Genomic DNA, 17869 nt, shown 5'->3' with positions numbered 1-17869 from the left:
CAAAGGCTGCGTGTCATCGCACACGAGCATCCCCAGCGCCATGCGGGCCTCTGCCAGTGAGGACAACCGCTAGCCGAGAAGGGCAAGAGTCCTGTGCACATTGAGAAGGTTCAACAACCGGGTACATGCTTCCTGGGACCTGGCGTGAGCCTGGCACTGTTCCAGGTCCAGGGAGCGCCACACGAACGCTAGGTCCCTGTTCCCACAAAACTACCTTCTGGTGGAGCAGCTCCAAACACAGGGTTAGAGGGTTTCAGGTGGTAAGACAATAAACCTGGGTAAAGAGACAGTGAGCGCCTTTGAGGAAACATACTGGAGACACGGCGCTGAAAGCCATCGTCTGTTGAGTGTGTTCCGTCTACGCTGAGCCCTGAAGGACGGGATGCACACAGTCACGTCCAGCTCTGGAGCAAGAGGGGCCGCAGCAGAAGCAGCAGCAAGTGCAAGGACCTGGCAGCAAGACCAGCCTCGTGTGCTCACGGAACAAAGAACAGGAGGCGAGCCCAGTGAGATGGGAGGGCAGGTCCCCCGGCCCGGGGGCTGAACACTGGGATCACCTGGAAAGCTTCTAGAACTCCTGATGCCTCACCCACCAGACTCTGTTTAATTAACCTGAGGCGTGTCCTGGACACGGGGAGTTGAAAAGTTCCCCAGATGATTCTGGCTACCGTGCAGCCCAGAACAGGAACCGCGGACAAGGCCTCGTGGGCCACAGCAAGGCCCGGGGATGGCCGACAATGAGGGCGTCTGAAGACGCTCAGAGGCCTTCCCCCAGTTCCCCAGGCCCAGAGCCAGAAAGGACCCGATGTCTAGCAGGCCTTGAGGTGGGGACGGAACCAAGAAAATGAAGCAATCCAAAGGAAGAGAAACTAAAGAGAATGGGCAAGAAGGCCAAGAGACGCAGGGAAATCCAGAAAAGGTGACAAAGTGGACGGAGCAAAAGCAAACACTCAGATGATCCCAAGATCAGAGACGCAGGGAAAAGGGAAAGCTCGCGTATCCCCTGCTGTTTGGTGCTACCCCACGACCACAAACTTGTGTTTGAACTTTCGAGTCCAAGATGCGTCCCCTGTGCGAGAGTCACGTGGTCAGCAGGTCTGGGCTCCTCCAGCTCTGGAGACCACCCACTGCCTGTGCTTACGCCCCTCCCCCGTCGGTCCTCCAAGCCAGCAGGTGGGCCGAGTCCTTCCCATGCTTCTTGCCCTGCTGTCCTCCCCTTGAAGGGGCTTGTGATGACGCGGGGCCCACTCGGGTAATCTGGAGTAACCTCCCTATTCTAAACTCCACTGACTCCAGCCTGACCTCCACCTGCAAGCGTCGTTCGTCTCTGCCGTGAAAAGTAACGTGTACGCAGGTTCCCGGGACCCGGACGTGGACGTCGTCGGGGGACCAGGACTCTGCCCACCACGCACACCAGGTCTGGGTCACATGTGTCATCTGTTGCTTGGGCAGCTGCTAGGTTTGTGAGCCCTGGGCTGGGAGGTCAGTTCTGGGATAAGCACACACGGGTTTATCTGTGCAGGTCTATCAGGCTGTCCAATCTGAGTGTCTCCCCGGTAAGTATGGAGCAGAGGGAAGGACGAGGACGCCTGAGGGGTGCCTGATGGCGACTGTGCTCTATCTTTATTACGTCTATCTCCGGGCTGCTGCCCCGTAATAAAGACTTACGGCTGCTGTGCTGTTGTGCTGATTGACAATGAAACTAATGACAGACCGCCACTCTGCGTGTTTACCCTGTCTGTCCCTCGGATGCTCCGTGTGCACGAGAGTACCGGGGCGTACCTGTGACGTCGGCACGGCGTGAGCGCTCTATCCGTAAGCGTGTGTGCTGCAGGGAGTATGCGCACGGTGGGTGAGCACGCCTGTTTGTTCCACAGCGTATGCGATCACAGCTGGGGACATCAGGATGCTTACTTGCTCACAGACCTCCAGGGGATCCAGACGGAAAGGCCCAGCGGGCCGGGGGCAGAGGAACTGGGGAGAGGGAAGAGATGGCGGTGAGGGGAGAGGAAAGCATTCAGAAAGCAGAAGGGAGCTGTGGGATCTGAAATAAAAGAGGCAGAGGGTGGAGTGACAGCAAGGACACAGATCAGATCTGGGTCTGGCTCCACTCCTGGTGATTCCCTTGCTGTGGGAGCTTGGCAATGCCAGCTCTCTGCGCGGCTGTGTACCAAGAGATCTGAAATAGATAACCCTTGGGAACGTCCCAAAGAAGAAGAGAAAGAGAGACGTGGAAACGAAAACACACACCAGGAAAAACGGAGAGAAAGAACCAGAAAGAGAGACATAGGAAGAGAGTACTAAGAGCAGCTCTGGGAGCCAGCAGAGGCACGCGTGTGGGCACCGGCTCCCCACCCCTTACCCCAGAGCTCAGTGTTCTTAAGCCCTTAATAGGGAAGGCAGGAAGATGGAAAGGAGAGAGTCGCGGGAATGACAGCACACACCAACACCCAGGCCTGCAAAGCCACAGGAGCCAGGATCCCTGCTTCCGCCCCCAGCCCCCGGTTGTAGGTGTGCCGGCCACCTGCAGTGACTCACACCCTGGCGATGAGGGCACCCATGCCGAAAGCGAGCCTGGGCACCGTGCCCACCGGCAAAGCACAGGCCCAGGGGGACAGGAGGTTCGGGCCCTAAAGGCAGGACGGGGGGGCTCCCCGCTCCACGGGGTGCTGCCTTGCCCCAGGAGCGCCCCCTCCCGACCACTCCCTCGCCTCGAGGACCCAGAAGCCCTTTCCTCCTGCCCTCCTTCCCCAAACCTTACCCGGGAAGCCGGAGAACCAGATGAGGTGTTACGCAAGGCCTGATGTTTACGCGCCGCGGGGGCCTCCTCCTCCCTATAAAGCCGACGCGGCGCGGAGAGCGGCCGAGACCGAGGCAGGTAGAGGGGGGAGAGGCCGTCCCAGGAGGGCGTCCCGGGAGCGTCCGAAAGTTCATGCGCCGGGCGGACAGAGGGCCCTCCACTCGGCTAGCAGCAGGCGTGGTCCGCCGAGCGCGCGCTGGGAGGCGGCCGCGGGGGTCGCGGCAGGGTCGGCGCCCAGGCGCGCGCTCCCCATGGAGGCGCCCGAGCTGGGCCCGGGGCTGGTGGAGCGTCTGGAGCAGCTGGCGACGTGCCCGCTGTGCGGGGGCCCCTTCGAGGACCCGGTGCTGCTGGCGTGCGAGCACAGCTTCTGCCGCGCGTGCCTGGCGCGCTGCTGGGGTGCCCCGCCGGCCCCTGGCGCCCAGGCGCCCCCCACTGCCTGCCCCTCCTGCGGCCAGCCGTGCCCCCGCCGCAGCCTGAGGTCCAACGTGCGGCTGGCGGTGGAGGTGCGCATCAGCCGGGGTCTGCGGGAGAAGCTGGCTGAGCCCGGGGCCCGCGCGGGGAGGCGCAGAGGGGGCCGCATCCCCACCATGGGCTGCCTGGATCCGCACGGAGAGGTAAGGCAGGGTCGTGCTTCGCGGATCCGCTGCCGCTGGTGGAAGGGGGACTGGGGGTTCCCGGCGCGAGGCCCTTCTGGAAGTTTAGGCAAAGAATGGACCTGAGAAAAGCAAAGGACGAAGGGGCGGTGGGCTGACCCCAAGTCCCTGGAATGACGCGATAGGCGCCAGGAAAGACAAGGGGAAGGAGTTGACACTTCACCCAGAGGTCAGGGGCTGGACGGAACGCAGGGCCTCCGGAGCCCCTTGGCGGAGCGCGGGAGCTGCTGGGGATACGGACGGTCGCGGCTGCGCGCGGGGGAAGGGGGGACCCGGCGGGAGTCCGGGTGGGCGCGGGCGGGCCGAGGGCCTGCCAGGATGGCGGGGGTCAGAACCAGCCTAGGGGAGGGCGAGAACCAGCTGGAGGGGGGGGGGGCAAGGAGGGGCTGTCGGAGGAGGGCGCGAGGGAGGGAAAACAGATCCGAACACCCCGGGAGCGTCGAGGGGTCAGCCCGAGCCGCGCCGGGCGCTGTTTGTTACTGCTGCCCTCGGCTCCTCCCAGGGCCCCCGGCGGGGGCGGCGACGGGTGGAGGCCGGGTCCACCCGCCCTCGGGACCTCTGGCTCCCGGCCCGCATCCCAGCCCGCACCCCGCCCCCGCCCCCCGCGCCCCTCCTGGCCCCAACTCCTTGGCCCTCAACCAGCCCCATTCCCTTGCCGGACCCCCAGGCATCCCGGATTCCTTACTGGCTTCACACAGCAGCCTAGCCCGTCTCGGTCTTGCCTCCACACTTTGAAGTCTACACAGACCTAATTAGTCCAGGTGTAATTGGCATAATTAGGCAAATTACCTTTCCTCTCTTCCCTTCACCACCACGCTGGTCTACTCCAGTCATCCCCAAGGGACAGTGACGGGGGTGGGGGGGCTGGAGGACCCTGGTATTTGGAGGGGGCATCCGGTGCTCCTCCTGGTTCCCACGGTACCCTGAAGATCCGTGGGCCCTCCTGGGACACTCCAAAGTCCAGCTGCCTCCTTGGCCAGTGTGACAGACACAAAGCAAAGGGCCCAATAAACGCCACCGGGCTTTTATGGCAACAGGGGAAGCAGCTTTGTTACAGGGCTTTTATATGCCAACTCTTAGCCCCGGGCCTCTGGGTGTTTGGTCTGTGTGCCGGAGGGGAGGAGGACAGCCTCAGGAAGGTAGACAAGGACAGGGAGCCACTCAAAGAGACAGAATGAGGCTGGAGGGAGGCAGCAGGGAAAGGTAAGGACTCTGGAAGCTAGGGGGGGTGGGGAAAACAAGGCCTGGATGAGGCTGAGGAAGGGGAAGGGAAGGACAGGCCATGAAAGGGGACCAAGAGGCAAGCGAGATCACTCTGAGAGGTGACAGGGAGACCCAGCTACCTGGGGAAGGGGAAGGGGGGGGGGGCTCCTGAGTACAAAGCCCGGGGCTCACATCCATGTTTTCTTCTGCCCATCCCAGGATATAAGGAAGACATGGAGAAGGTGAGTTTCATTTTACCGTCCCTTCCTTTCCGCTACTGGCCACCACATCCATGACCTTCTCCATGGCTCACAGCTTTGTCCCCACTCACGGACAGGTTTCCTGCTCCAGAGGTGGGAGTGGGGTAGGGGTGGGGGCATCAGAGGGCAGAGGGTGTCTCCTGATTTCCTGACCCTTCTCCCTCGTCTGTCCAGACTTGATGCCCCAACACCCAAGTCCTCTCACTCAGACGATGATCTCCCTGAAGATTATCCAGTGGTCAAAAACATGCTCCACAGGCTGACGGGTAAGGGGGGCAGGAGGGATCCCACCGAGTGAGAGTCCGTCTCAGGCTTGCTCCCTTCTCTCTCTCAAACACACTCAAGGCTTTTTTGATGTCTGTATTAGTGTCTTAGGGCCGCTGTAACAGAACACCACCGGCTGAGTGGCTCAAACAACAGAAACGTACTGTCTCGGTTCTGGAGGAAGTTGGTGGCTTGAGGGCCAGTCTGCTCCCTGCCTCTCTCCTGGCGTCTGGGAGCCTCAGGTGTTCCATGGCCCAAAGATAGCCTTCTCCCTGGGTCTTCTCCACGTGGTTTCTCCTGGTACTCATTTGCCTCTGGGTCCAAATTTCCTCTTTTTATTAAGACTCCAGTCATGCTGGACTGGGGCCTGCCCTAATGACCTCATTTTAACTTAATCACCTCTGTAAAGACTCTATTTCCAACGAAGTTCACATTCTGAGGTACTGGGAGCCTGCAACATATCTTTTTTGGGGGAACACAATTTGACCCAGAACAATGTCTGCCCTCAGTGCCCCATATTCCAGCATCAGCCCCTCACAGACACACTCCTGGCGGCCAGCTGCTTCTGCCACGGGGCATCACTCCTCTCCAGAAGACTTCCTCGTCTCTCTGCAGCTCCTGGGCAGCTCCCTCCCCGCCCACTACCAAAGCTGCCCTCCACCTTCTTGAAACTGCCAGAAGGGCGCCTGGCTGGCTCTGTCCATGGAGCCTGACTCTTGACCTCAGGGTTGTAAGTTCAAGCCCCACGCTGGGTGTAGAGATGACTTAAACATAAAATCTTAAAAACAAAACAAAACAGAACAACCTGCCGAAGATGCTCCACCCGCTTGGTCGCCCACCATCCCACCCGCCCCAGATTGCTTCTAGCACCCAATCCAGAAACCCTTCCTCAAAATCAAACCATACACACATGGTCCCTTTGGCTACCACCACCGCCCCTCTCCTCCTCTGCCCCACCCTCCCGAAGCAACAGGCCAGTCCGCTCCCACCTCCCCTTGGGGTCCCAGTGTCTCCTGTCAGTCCTTCTCTTCCGAGCCACCTTCCCCATCCTGCTGACCCAGCTCCACGCCCCGCCCCAGATCCAGCAGGTGCACGAGCAGACCTTACTCGTCCCAGCCCCACACACCAGGCAAGCCCTCCTTTGCCCTCTGCACTGTGCCCCCGCCCGCCCAGGGCCAGCACGGTCCTTGTCCAGATCCAACTCTACAGAAGCGGCCCAGCAGGGCAGGCTGAGTGTTGCCAAGCCCGCCCTTCTCTGGGCCTTCCCGCACTTAGAACTGCGCCGCCTTCGGAGCTGCGGCGAGGCCTCTTTGGTGCCCTCTGCTGCACACCGTCAGTCTCATCCCGCCTCTGACCCGGGAAGCCCTCAAGCGCTCCTCTCCTGCCTTTCCCTGTGCAGCCGACCTGACCCTGGACCCTGGCACCGCGCACCGCCGCCTGCTTATCTCGGCGGACCGCCGCAGCGTCCGACTGGCCCCTCCAGGGACACCCGCGCCCCCCGACGGCCCCGCGCGCTTCGATCAGCTCCCGGCGGTGCTGGGCGCACAGGGTTTCGGGGCCGGCCGGCACTGCTGGGAGGTGGAGACCGCCGCGGCCGCCTCGGGCCCAGACTCCTCTGGGGAGGCCGAGGACGACGGCGAGGGCCGCTACGCCGTGGGTGCGGCCGGGGAGTCGGTGCGCCGCAAGGGCCGCGTGGGGCTGTGCCCCGCGGGGGCCGTGTGGGCCGTGGAGGGCCGTGGAGGCCGCCTCTGGGCACTCACGGCTCCCGAGCCCACCCCGCTGGGCGGCGCCGGGCCCCCGCCGCGCCGCATCCGTGTGGACTTGGACTGGGAACGGGGCCGCGTGGCCTTCTACGACGGCCGCTCGCTGGACCTGCTCTTCGCTTTCCAGGCGCCCGGCCCCCTGGGGGAGCGCGTCTTCCCGCTGCTCTGCACGCGCGACGCCCGCGCCCCGCTCCGCATCGTGCCCGCCGAGGGCTGAGTCCCACCCACACCCCCCGGGAGCCGGCTTCCTCTGCGCGACGCAGTCCGCACTTATCCCGGGGAGCGTGTCCACCATCCACATGGCCTCGGTTTCCACATCCACACCCAAAGCCGAGTCCATGCCCGCCCCGCCCTCCGGGACGCGGCCGCACCTTCGGCTACTTCCCGCCCCCTCTCCCCTCTCCCACCTTACGCTGGTCCAGACCCGGGCGCTCTACCAGGATCTAGGAACGGCCTTACTTCCCGCTCCTGCCGCTCCTCGTCGAGGAAGCGCCCAGTCCTTCTGCACAGCTCGAAGGGTCGGGCTTCCCTGCCCTGTCTCATCTCAGCTTTCTCTGCAAGAGTCAGGCCCTCTAGGAGACTAGGGTCCCAGGGCCTCTACTCCGTGCTGCTTTCTATGCTCGTAGCCCTTCCCCCCTTGGAACCTTCTACCCCCCTAAGGAACCAGTGGTGCTACCTCTCTCTCCTGGACCTGGGAACGGCCCAGACACCCAAGCTCACCCTCGTATATAGATTCACCTCTTTCTCCATATGTATAAATGGGCCCGTATTTAACACGTTTTGTGATGCTTGGTTATTTATTTTGTGCATCTGTGGCAATAAATGAGATCTCAGTGGTGGTATGCATTTGACTCATCTCTGCAACTGTGCGTGGCAAGAGGCCTAGAAAATGATGTCAAGATCCCAGTAAGGAGCGGAGAGGGCTGAGAGCTGGACATCTGGACCGGCAGAAACACCGAAACCGAGGAAGGAAGGGTAAGAGCGTAGTATAGGGGGCATGCCCCCATCTCTCTGCTCCCTCTCCCAGGGATGCAGGGCCCTGGCACTATGTTGGATCTGTCCCTGAAGCCAGAAGACAGATGAGATAGTTGGCTCTAAGTGCCCAGTCTTCAAGCCGGCTTTGTTGGAAATCCTGCATCATAGGAGAAGGGTGAGGAGAGGAGAAGCCATGACTACTTCCTTTTCCATTTCCCATTAATGGTGAGAAAGCAAAGTCCTCTCTCCCAACTCCTCTGGAGGGCATGAGTGGGGAGGGCAGGGGAGGGGAAAGCCTGGGAGCCCCCTGGGAGCCCTGCAGTCTCCCATGAGGCCTCACATCCCAAAGGCAAGGACTAGGAGTTCCAATTATATAAATACATTACTGGAAGAGCTCAAAGCCAGGATTAACAAGCATAGCTGGGGCAAGACTGCCCCAAATCCAACTAGGACCCTGGCAGTGAAAGCTGGGGCTGTCGAAAACCCAATTTAAGTGTCTGGGGCTCAAGGAGAGAATGCAAGGGGCCAAGATAACTGGATCCCAGGACAGGCAGTTTGGCAGTGAGAACAAGGGGGAAAGAATGGGACCAAGATGCCTGGATCGCTGGAGAACACAGGATGAGTACTGGAAGGAGAAATGAGGGCTGGGGGAACCCAGAAGTCTGGGTTCTGGAATAGCAGCAAGTCAGAATTCCAGGATCTCTGTCTAGCCCTCCTCTCCCTCTTCCCTCCATCAGGCAGAGGAGATGGGAGGAGGGCACTGGAGGGATCAAACCATGGGTTCAGTCCCCAGGTAGCCACATGAATACATTCAGGGCCAGACAGACACAGGAATGGTGGGGGAGAGAGGAATTTAGTGCTGCATTGGCCCTGGAGGGGGCTGAGAGGGGTCAGGAGGCTGGGGAGGGGTGGTGGGGCTCGGTCCTGGGGTTGCACGACGCCGTCCTTTGCGGTGGCCCCGCACACAGTGTGTATGACCGCAGCCCTCCTCTTCCTCCTCATCACTCTCCGTGGAACTCTCGCCAAAGGCCCGAGGTTTCTCGTAAATACAGCAGCCTGGATTTGGAAGGAGGAGCCCAGTAAAAAAGGAGCAAAAGTTGAGATGTACAGTTCTACTCCCACTGGATCTCAGTAAAAACTCCTACTGTCACCACTGGCTCCTCCTCCCTTCCAGGATCCAGCTTCCCCAGGCCGACCCCCTGGGGCTCAGATACCCAAACCCCTGTCCTTTCCGCCAGGAATCCAACGCCCCACTTCTCCCGGCTCTGACACCTTTCACTTCAGGCCTGGCATACTCCCACCTCGCTCCCTCTACCTGAACCTCGTCTCCCTGAAGCCAGTGACAGGACTGCGGGCAGCGGGGAGCCAGAGCGCCGGGGCTGCTGGCAGCCAACACTCACATTTTGATGAGCGGCGGCCCATGTGTTCGTTGTCCACAGTGTCACTCGTCCATTCTACCTTTTTCTCTGGCTTCCGTTTCCGAAGCTTGATGGTCAGGCTCCGGTTCTCCTGGAAGGTGGAGAGGGATGGGCATACCTATCTAGTCCCCTGCGGCCGACCTTTCCCACTCCCTCCCGGGGGCCTCCTCTCTTCCAGGCCCCAGTTCAATCAGAGTCACAGACATGGCAGCACAGGAGCTGAGTGCTGGGGGAGGACAGACCACAACGGGTCTCTGACCTCGAGTCGTCCCTGGGGAATCGAATGTTCTTGATGACTGCCAGTATACAGAGAAGACACAATTCCTAACCTAGGGAAGGTCCCAGCAAATCTTCAAAGGAAAACAGTCCTTGCTGTTTCTCCGTCTTCCTCCCCAAATCATCCTTGGTGGTCTTAATACTTGAACATTATTTTCTCAGTCCCCAATACTTAATCTTTGATCTCCCTTTCTTTTTCCAGACCCCCTCTCATCCTCGAGCCCGGCGCTCCCCACTTCTTGTCCACCTATTCCTAGCATCCTGGCACTTCTGCTAACTATTATCTGAAACGCCCTTAACCCAGGGGCTATGAAGCCCAATACACCTCCTCCCTTTGAAAGCAATTTAACCTGCTTTTGCAAAAATGCTACTCTTTTCTCTATTTTTATCTCTTCTGATTTCTCAAAATACTATCTCCACCTCCTTTGTCTTGTTTGCTCATTTCCTCCATTTCCTTTTAGAGTCACTAGTTCAACAAATACTTATTGACAAGTATGCTTCTGGGCAAACTGCCCTACAGCAGGCCTCCACCCATGCTTTCTCACAGAACCCTTCATCTTCCCCCCAGTACTTGCCTTGCTCCTCAATCGCCCAGGTCCCAACCTTGGGTCCCACTGCCACCCCGGGCAGCATCACCTGCATCCCAACTCTTGACTCCCTATCCCCGTCCCCACCCCGGGCAGCATCGCCTGCACCCCAACTCTGACTCCCTATCCCCGTCCCCACCCCGGGCAGCATCGCCTGCACCCCAACTCTGACTCCCTATCCCCGTCCCCACCCCGGGCAGCATCGCCTGCACCCCAACTCCGACTCCCTATCCCATGCCGCTTGGCCGGCCTCCTGCACCATCTCTGCCACTGCGGAGATCCCGCACACCTAGAGCTGCTCCCGACCCCAAGGGGTCCAGCCCGCTCCTCCCAGAGCCCCAGCCCCTGCCCCCCCCCCCCCCGGCCTCTCCCGAAGACCCCGAGGAGCACCGCCCCCCCCCCGCCTTTCTCACGGGCTCGGTTGTCACGGTAACCGTTGTCTCAGTGACGGTCTCACTCAGCCCGGCCCCTGCCTCGGCCATGGCTAAGGCTGAGGAGAGGGAGGAGGGGAGGAAGGGGGAGGAGACACCCTTCCCTTTCTCTGTGTCTCTGGGGTCTAAGACAATCGGTATCGGGCTCAGAGTAGCAGCCAGGATCCTCCACCTTCTTTTTTCCCCCTCCTCCTGGGCCTCCGCTTCCCCACCCCGGGGAATAACCTGTCCAACCCCACTTCCGGCTCTCTGCTTCCGGGTGTGACGTACTCTGTAGTTCCCCTTTTCCCCTCCCGGGCACTAAAGGCGTCTAAGCGCACGCGTCGTCGGATTAGTTCCGCCGTCACGTGACAGTGCGCAGGCGCCGCAAGGGGCAGCCACAGACTTGGCGGAAGAGGCGTCACTGCGGGTGTGGAGCGTGGGCCGCGGGCGCCCGCGCACGCGCAGCGGAGCCGCGGCAGGAGGGGGCGGGGCGCGGGGTAGAGGCGGGGCGCAGGGATCCGCGCGTGGCGCGGGTACCGGGGACACCACCCCGCCGCTGCAGTAGCAAACGCCCGCAGCGCCTGCCTTGGTTTCCCGGCTGCGTGTGGAAATGGAGCTCCGGCCCAGCAGCAGGTGCAAGCACCTGATCAGGACCAGCTCTGGCCCTGCCGGGGTCTGCGGGCGTCGGGGCGAGGTGCTTCCTGCGCCTTTTGCTCAGACTGTCCCCAGACCCCGCCTAGGAGCCCCCAGCCAGTCTGCTGGCGGGCCTGGCGGGCAAGACACGAGATACTAAGTACCGCACCTGTGAAACCGAAGCCCTAGATTGCCCACTCTGGGGTGGCGATGGGGTTGACCGGAGACCACTGCGTGCTCTGATAAGAGCACCTGCCAGCGTCCCAGAAGCAAGGGGGTCGGGGGGCCGGCTAGGGGCAGGCGGAGCGCCGCTTCCACGGGGCGGCTGTGCGCGCGGGGCCGTCGGAGGAGGCTGGGCGGGGAGCCCGGTTCCCCGGGGCGGAGGCCCGCACGCCGCTCCCAGAAGCCCGGGCCGCACCCAGGCGGTGCTGGGGGCCAGGGAGGGCTGGAAGGGGTCTGGACACACGGACAGGTTTGTCTCCGATTTCCGATGGGGGCGGGAGTCAACCAGAACCACCGGAATGGTGGACAGGCGCAGGGACGCCCGCCTGCCCACCCCTCCACGTGGCCGGGGGCCAAACGCCACCCGGTGAGTTGGAGAGCTCTGAACATGTAAAGAGTATCACAATTTACGCAAGGAAAGCAAAACTACAGACTCCCAGAGTAAATCTGAATATGTTTATTGTGCCCGGACTACAAGAGTTCCCCTCGTAAGTTTTTGGTGCAAACTGATAAAAAACAAGATACAAGTCAGCATGTATAGTAAAGCCCGTAAAAAAACAAGTCTCTCCCTGAAGCGGGATTCCTTGTGATTTTTACTCTTTTTTTACACCTTTCTATATATGAATCTATTACAATGAATATATATTATATTTATCTCAACAATGAAAACAATTTTCAAAATGTCCAACTATAGTAAGCACATACGGGTAACCCTTAATATCAGATTTTTCGTTGCCCAAGCTCACATGCCAAGAGAGCTGGTTAAATTATTTGCTCAATCTCCCACTACCCAGATTCCTATATTTTGTTTCACTAAACTCAAGAACCAAAAACATTTAGTGATGGAATACTTTTAATTACTTTTGCCATTAGTCTCATTCCTGGCTCTGTTTTTGGTCCTTTTTTTTTTCTTTTTCCTTTTCATATACTAATTTTTATATATATTTCATAGCTGATATACTTATTGAAATTACAAACATATCTCTAAATTCATTTAAATTCCTTTTGGAACAAGGCAGATTATAAATAGCATACATATGTCTGGCTCATATAGAAAAATATAACTTTGATAAGGAAACTCAACTAGAGAAGATGTACTCTAGGGACAATGGTAATCCCCACATGATAATTTCCTTCTATGGGAGCACAACATTGCAACTAGGATGAACAAAGGGTCTAAGAACCCAATATCCCTCACCGTCCAAGGAAGAGAAGAGGAAGAATTGCTGAGTCGCCCAGAAAAAAAATCAAGAGTCTTCCTTCTCCTGGAACCTACGGAGAAAGAAAGGATTCATTATATTTAAGCATAGAAGTTCGAGTAGTGTTAGATAAGACATTCATTTGAAAGGTCAAGGAAGGAGTTTTATTTATGACATTGTGGAAGACTAGCTCCCCTAAACAATCCTTCAAATTCAAGAGAACGAAAAATGCTGGATTAAAATTACATCTAAAATACATCTAATGAACCACAATGAGACACCCTCACACTGGTCAGAATGGCTAGAATTAACAAGACAGGAAACGACAAGTGTTGGAGAGGATGTGGAGAAAGGGGATCCCTCTTACACTGTGGTGAGAATGCAAGTTGGTGCAGCCGCTCTGGAAAACAGTGTGGAGGTTCCTCAAGACGTTAAAAATAGAGCCACCCTACCACCCAGCAATTGCACTACCGGGTATTTACCCCAAAGATACAGACGTAGTGAAAAGAAGGGGCATATGCACCCCAATGTTCATAGCAGCATTGTCCACAATAGCCAAACTGTGCAAGGAACCGAGATGCCCTTCAACGGATGACTGGATAAAGAAGTTGTGGTCCAGATATACAATGGAATATTACTCAGCCATCAGAAAGCATGATTACCCAACATTTATATCAACATGGATGGGACTGGAGGAGATTATGCTGAGTGAAATAAATCAAGCAGAGAAAGACAATTATCATATGGTTTCAGTATGGTTTCACTCATATGTGGAATGTAAGGAATAGCACAGAGTACCACAGGGGAAGGGATGGAAAAATAAGATGAAAACAGAGAGGAAGACAAAGCATAAGAGACGTTTTTAAGATTTTTATTTATTCATCTGAGAGAGAGAGAGAGAGAGAGAGAGAGCGAGCATGAATGGGGGGGGGGAGGAACAGTGAGAGAAACAGACTCCCCAACGAGCAGGGAGCCCGGATTCAGGATTTGATCCCAGGACCCTGAGATCATGACTTGGACCGAAGGCAGAGGCTTCACCAACTGAGCCATCCAGGCGCCCCACCATAAGAGACTCTTAAACTGTAGGAAACAAACTGAGGATTGCTGGAGGGGAGGTGGTGGGGGATGGGGTAACTGGGAGATGGGCACTAAGGAGGGCACGTGATGTGATGAGCACTGGGTGTAACAGGCAACTGATGAATCACTGAACTCTACCCCTGAAACTAATAATATACTATATGTTAATTAACTGAATTCAAATAAAAAGTAAAAATATATATAAGCATTCCAAAAATATATGCAATGAATTATAAAGAATATGCAAAAGATATCTTAGGACACAAAGAGCCACTTGCCATTAAATAAAAAAAGGAAAAAAGAAAAGGGATAAACTGTACCTCATAAAAATTAAAAACTTCTGTTCATTAAAAAAAAAAAGTTGGTGTGCCTGGATGGCACAGCGGGTTAAGTGGCCAACTCTTGATTTCAGCTCAGGTCATGATCTCGGGGTGGTGAGACAGTCAGGCTCCACGCTCAGCAGGAGAGAGATTCTCTCTCTCTCTTCCTCTGCACCCCCCCAACTCTTTCAAATAAATAAATCTTTAAAAAAAAAAAACAAAAACCAACAACTATTTTTTTAAAAAGTTAAGAAATGGGGTGCCTGGCTGGCTGTATCCATACAACATGCGACTCTGGGTCTCAGGGTTGTGACTGTGAACCCCACAGTGGGTGTAGAGATTACTTAAAAATAAAACCTTAGGGGTGCCCGGGTGGCTCAGTCAGCTGATGGTCTGCCTTCAGCTCAGGTCATGGTCCAGGGTCCTGGGATCGAGCCCCGCATCGGGCTCCCTGCTCAGCGGGGAGCCTGCTTCTCCCTCTGCCCGCCCCCACCCTCCCACTCGTGCTTGCTCTCTCTCAGGTAAATAAATAAACTCTTTAAAAAAAGAGTTTAATACGTCAGACTGGGGGAAAAAAGTTAGACTCTCAAAAGGTATATCTAACTACCGATATTTTTAACCTGCCAATAGAATGGCAGGAAAGTAAAGGCAGTCTTCACACCGAGTGCAGCGATGGGCAGCCAGTACTCTGGACGGTCAGTCACAACTGAAGCCCCTGCTACCACGGTTCCTTGTTGTTTGGACAGCGCATGGAGGAACCAGAGACAAACCCAGAATGTCTGACACGAGACGCTGCATAAATTTGGGATTCCTGAAGGGCTACCCATCTGCGTAACAGTGAACAAGAAAACAAAAATCCAACTCTGTAGAAGTGGAATTTGATGGTCTCACTGGGTAGAGGGAGAAAAAAGATCTCCCCTGAGAATTTCTAACGTTAAGCTGGCCTTTCCATGGCTTTGCAGCCCAAATTCATACTACGCATGCGCTCCAAAAAGACCTGAAGCCAAGGATTTACTTAACGTGATTCCAGGGGCCTGGATGGCTCAGTGAGTGAAGCATCTGCTTCCGGCTCAGGTCATGATCCTGGGGTCCTGGGACTGAGTCCTGCATCAGGCTCCCTGCTCAGCGGGAGTCTGCTCCTCCCTCTCCCTCTCTCTCCACTTGTGCTCTCTTGCTCGCTCGTTCTCTCTCAAATGAATAAATAAAATCTTAAAATTAAATTAAATTAAATTAAAAAATAAAGTGATTGCAGCTTGGTGAGTGTTTCAACGCACTTAAACGGGAAACAGAAACACTGAGAATACAGCATTCAACTCAGGACTCAAGAAATTCCCATCGTTCAAATTCTAAAAAAAATGTGTGTTTATAGTCAAAAAACAAATCAAAAAAGCATTATGAGAGGCACCTGCCTGGCCCAGTGGGAACAGCATGCAACTCGATCTTGGAGTCATGAGTTCGAGCCCCACATTCAACGCAGAGACTACATATATACATAACTAAACACATAATTACTAAATAAATAAAAAGAAAAAAAGCACCATGAGTCAGTCGTCAGCAGAAACAACAAAGAGCATCATCAGACCCATAACTATGGGTATCAGAATTACCCGACACAGAATATAAACACTCATATTTGATATACTTAAATGTAATACATATTTTAAGAATAAGAGGAGGAGGGCGCCTGGGTGGCTGTCGGTTAAGCATCTGACTCCTGATCTCAGCTCAGGTCTTGTTCTCAGGGTCCTGATTTTGAGCCCCGCGTTGGGCTCCATGTGGAGCCCACTTAAAAAAAAAGAAAAAGAATAAAAGGACAAATTTTTTAAGATTTTATTTAATTGAGAGAGAATGAGCAGGGAGAGGGATAGAGGCAGAGGGAGAAGACTTCCCGCTGAGCAGGGAGCCCAATGTGGGGCTCGATCCCAGGACCCCAGGATCACGACCTGAGCCGAAGGCAGACGCTCCACCGACTGGGCCACCCGGGCATCCCTAATAGGACCAATTTAAAGTAAGATTTAGGAATTGGGAATGATTAAACATGACAGAGGATATTTGAAAAATAATGAAGTAGAACTCAAAAAGATTTTTAAGTAATAATCACTGGAATAATCAAAGATAAGAGTTAGTTACCTAGAAGAGACTGGAAGAATTTACGCAGAAGCAGCATAAAGAGAAAAGGATGGAAAAACACGAAAGGCAGGATGAGAGAGACGGAGGATCGAAGAGGTGTAATAAACTCATCAGTCAGAGCTCCAGAAGTGAGAACGGAGAGCAAGCGGGAACATCGACATTCGGTGACATAACGGCTGATAGTTTTCCAAGAATGACGGGGGGAAAAGATCCTGTTTCAGAAAGTCCAACAAATTCCAAACAGGATAAAGAAAAGAAAGACACATCTCGATATGTTGTTGTGAAACTACAGAACACCAAAGACAAAGAGTTGGGTTTTTTGTTTTTTTTTTTTTTTAAGATTTTATGTGTTTATTTGTCAGAGAAAGAGAGCACAAGCAGTAGGAGTGACAGAGACAGAGGGAGAAGCAGACTCCCCAGCAATCAAGAAGCCCGATGCGGGCTCGATCCCAGGACCCCGAGATCATGGCCTGAGCCGGAGGCAGATGCTTCACTGACTGAGCCCCCGAGACAAAGAGTTCTTACACCCATTCGGAGCTCCCGGGTTCTTCAACGCACAAGTGATTAATTCTGACCAAAGGAAGAAAGACTACCTTGAACCCGTGGTAGACTCCAACACAACCACTAAGCAGTACTTGCCTTCTCCATGTTTTCATTTCCTTCTAAATACCTGAAAAGGCTTAGTTCACTGGCTATAAAAAGATTAAGAAAACTGTTGATTTTCAAAAATAAAAAGATCACAAACCTGTTAGCTGAACTGTAGAGAGAGATGGGACCCAAGGAAATAACTGCTTTCTCAGTACCAAGAGGACATCAGTGGAGCAGCAGACTGAGAAAGGGAGGGGGGCAGGGAAGGGTGCACACCTGCAGCTGGTACAGGTGTAGAAGACCGTCTGTCCCTCGTCGGCCGAGCGCATCTGTCTGGTGTGGTAGGCCATTCCTTCATGACCACAGCGAGAGCAGCGCCTGTCAACCTGGCCAGCAACGCAGGCCGGGCGGAGATGGTCAGGGAGGCCCCGTCCTGCCCCTTGCTGCTCCCAGCAATCACATGTCACACTCCTCCTCAAGCTGGGCTGCTTCCCTCCAGACCTCAACAACCACCCCCGCATCTCCACACCGCCCTCCCGAGGGGGCCAGTCCTGGAGGTCATTAACTCACCACGGGTCCCTGGAACTCCGGTCCTTCGTCCACCGACACGGGAACGGCTGTCCCCAGTTTGTTGAACACGATGCAGGTGTTCACGACCTTCCCCTCGAAGTCTGCGCGGGCGGGAAGCACGGTCGTGGCACCTGCACTGCCCTCCCCGCGGGCTGTGCTCCGGGGCCCTCGGCGTCAGGACCCCCGCCGCCCCCCCCCCCGGCCGCTCACCTCGCACGGGGACACGGAAGCCGCAGCGAACGCAGGTGACCGTGTCCTGCGCCCCGGGCAGCGGCAGGATGGAGCCGCAATCCGGACAAAAGTCCAGGTCCGACTGGAATCTGGAGCCGGAGCGCGCGCTGTCCATGACGCACGGGGTCCGGAGCGCTGAGGGCGGCGGGACGCGTGTCAGCGAAGCAGAGCAGCCCCTCCGCCGGACCGAGCGAGCGGCCGTAGCCGGAGCCTGCCTGCCTGCACGCACGATGCTCCGCGTCCGCCGGCCGTGTGAGGTCCTCCGGAGCAGGCGAGAGCGCCGGCCC

General features: G+C 56.2%; 3 protein-coding genes across 3 annotated transcripts; 1 reads left to right on the top strand and 2 right to left on the bottom strand.

Annotated features, from left to right (window-relative positions):
* Positions 1-2770: 2770 nt before the first annotated feature.
* On the top strand, positions 2771-7659 carry RNF39 (ring finger protein 39). Its single transcript, XM_026490482.4, has 4 exons — positions 2771-3414; positions 4876-4898; positions 5091-5182; positions 6580-7659. The coding sequence occupies exons 1-4, from the start codon at positions 2782-2784 to the stop codon at positions 7158-7160; spliced, it is 1329 nt and encodes a 442-aa protein (XP_026346267.1). The 5' UTR covers positions 2771-2781; the 3' UTR covers positions 7161-7659.
* A 62-nt stretch (positions 7660-7721) lies between these two features.
* On the bottom strand, positions 7722-10885 carry PPP1R11 (protein phosphatase 1 regulatory inhibitor subunit 11). The gene is made up of 3 exons (XM_026490484.4): positions 10613-10885; positions 9319-9427; positions 7722-8974 (listed from the first exon to the last, which is right to left on the bottom strand). The coding sequence occupies exons 1-3, from the start codon at positions 10679-10681 to the stop codon at positions 8772-8774; spliced, it is 381 nt and encodes a 126-aa protein (XP_026346269.1). The 5' UTR covers positions 10682-10885; the 3' UTR covers positions 7722-8771.
* A 1016-nt stretch (positions 10886-11901) lies between these two features.
* On the bottom strand, positions 11902-17855 carry POLR1H (RNA polymerase I subunit H). Its single transcript, XM_026490462.4, has 4 exons — positions 17562-17855; positions 17352-17452; positions 17058-17167; positions 11902-12739 (listed from the first exon to the last, which is right to left on the bottom strand). The coding sequence occupies exons 1-4, from the start codon at positions 17695-17697 to the stop codon at positions 12715-12717; spliced, it is 372 nt and encodes a 123-aa protein (XP_026346247.1). The 5' UTR covers positions 17698-17855; the 3' UTR covers positions 11902-12714.
* Positions 17856-17869: the final 14 nt, after the last annotated feature.

The sequence above is a fragment of the Ursus arctos genome, unplaced genomic scaffold (assembly GCF_023065955.2).
Source record: "Ursus arctos isolate Adak ecotype North America unplaced genomic scaffold, UrsArc2.0 scaffold_31, whole genome shotgun sequence".
NCBI lineage: Eukaryota > Metazoa > Chordata > Mammalia > Carnivora > Ursidae > Ursus > Ursus arctos.
The sequence above is the reverse complement of the archived record's forward strand: the minus strand, read 5'-3'. Positions and strand labels throughout refer to the sequence as shown.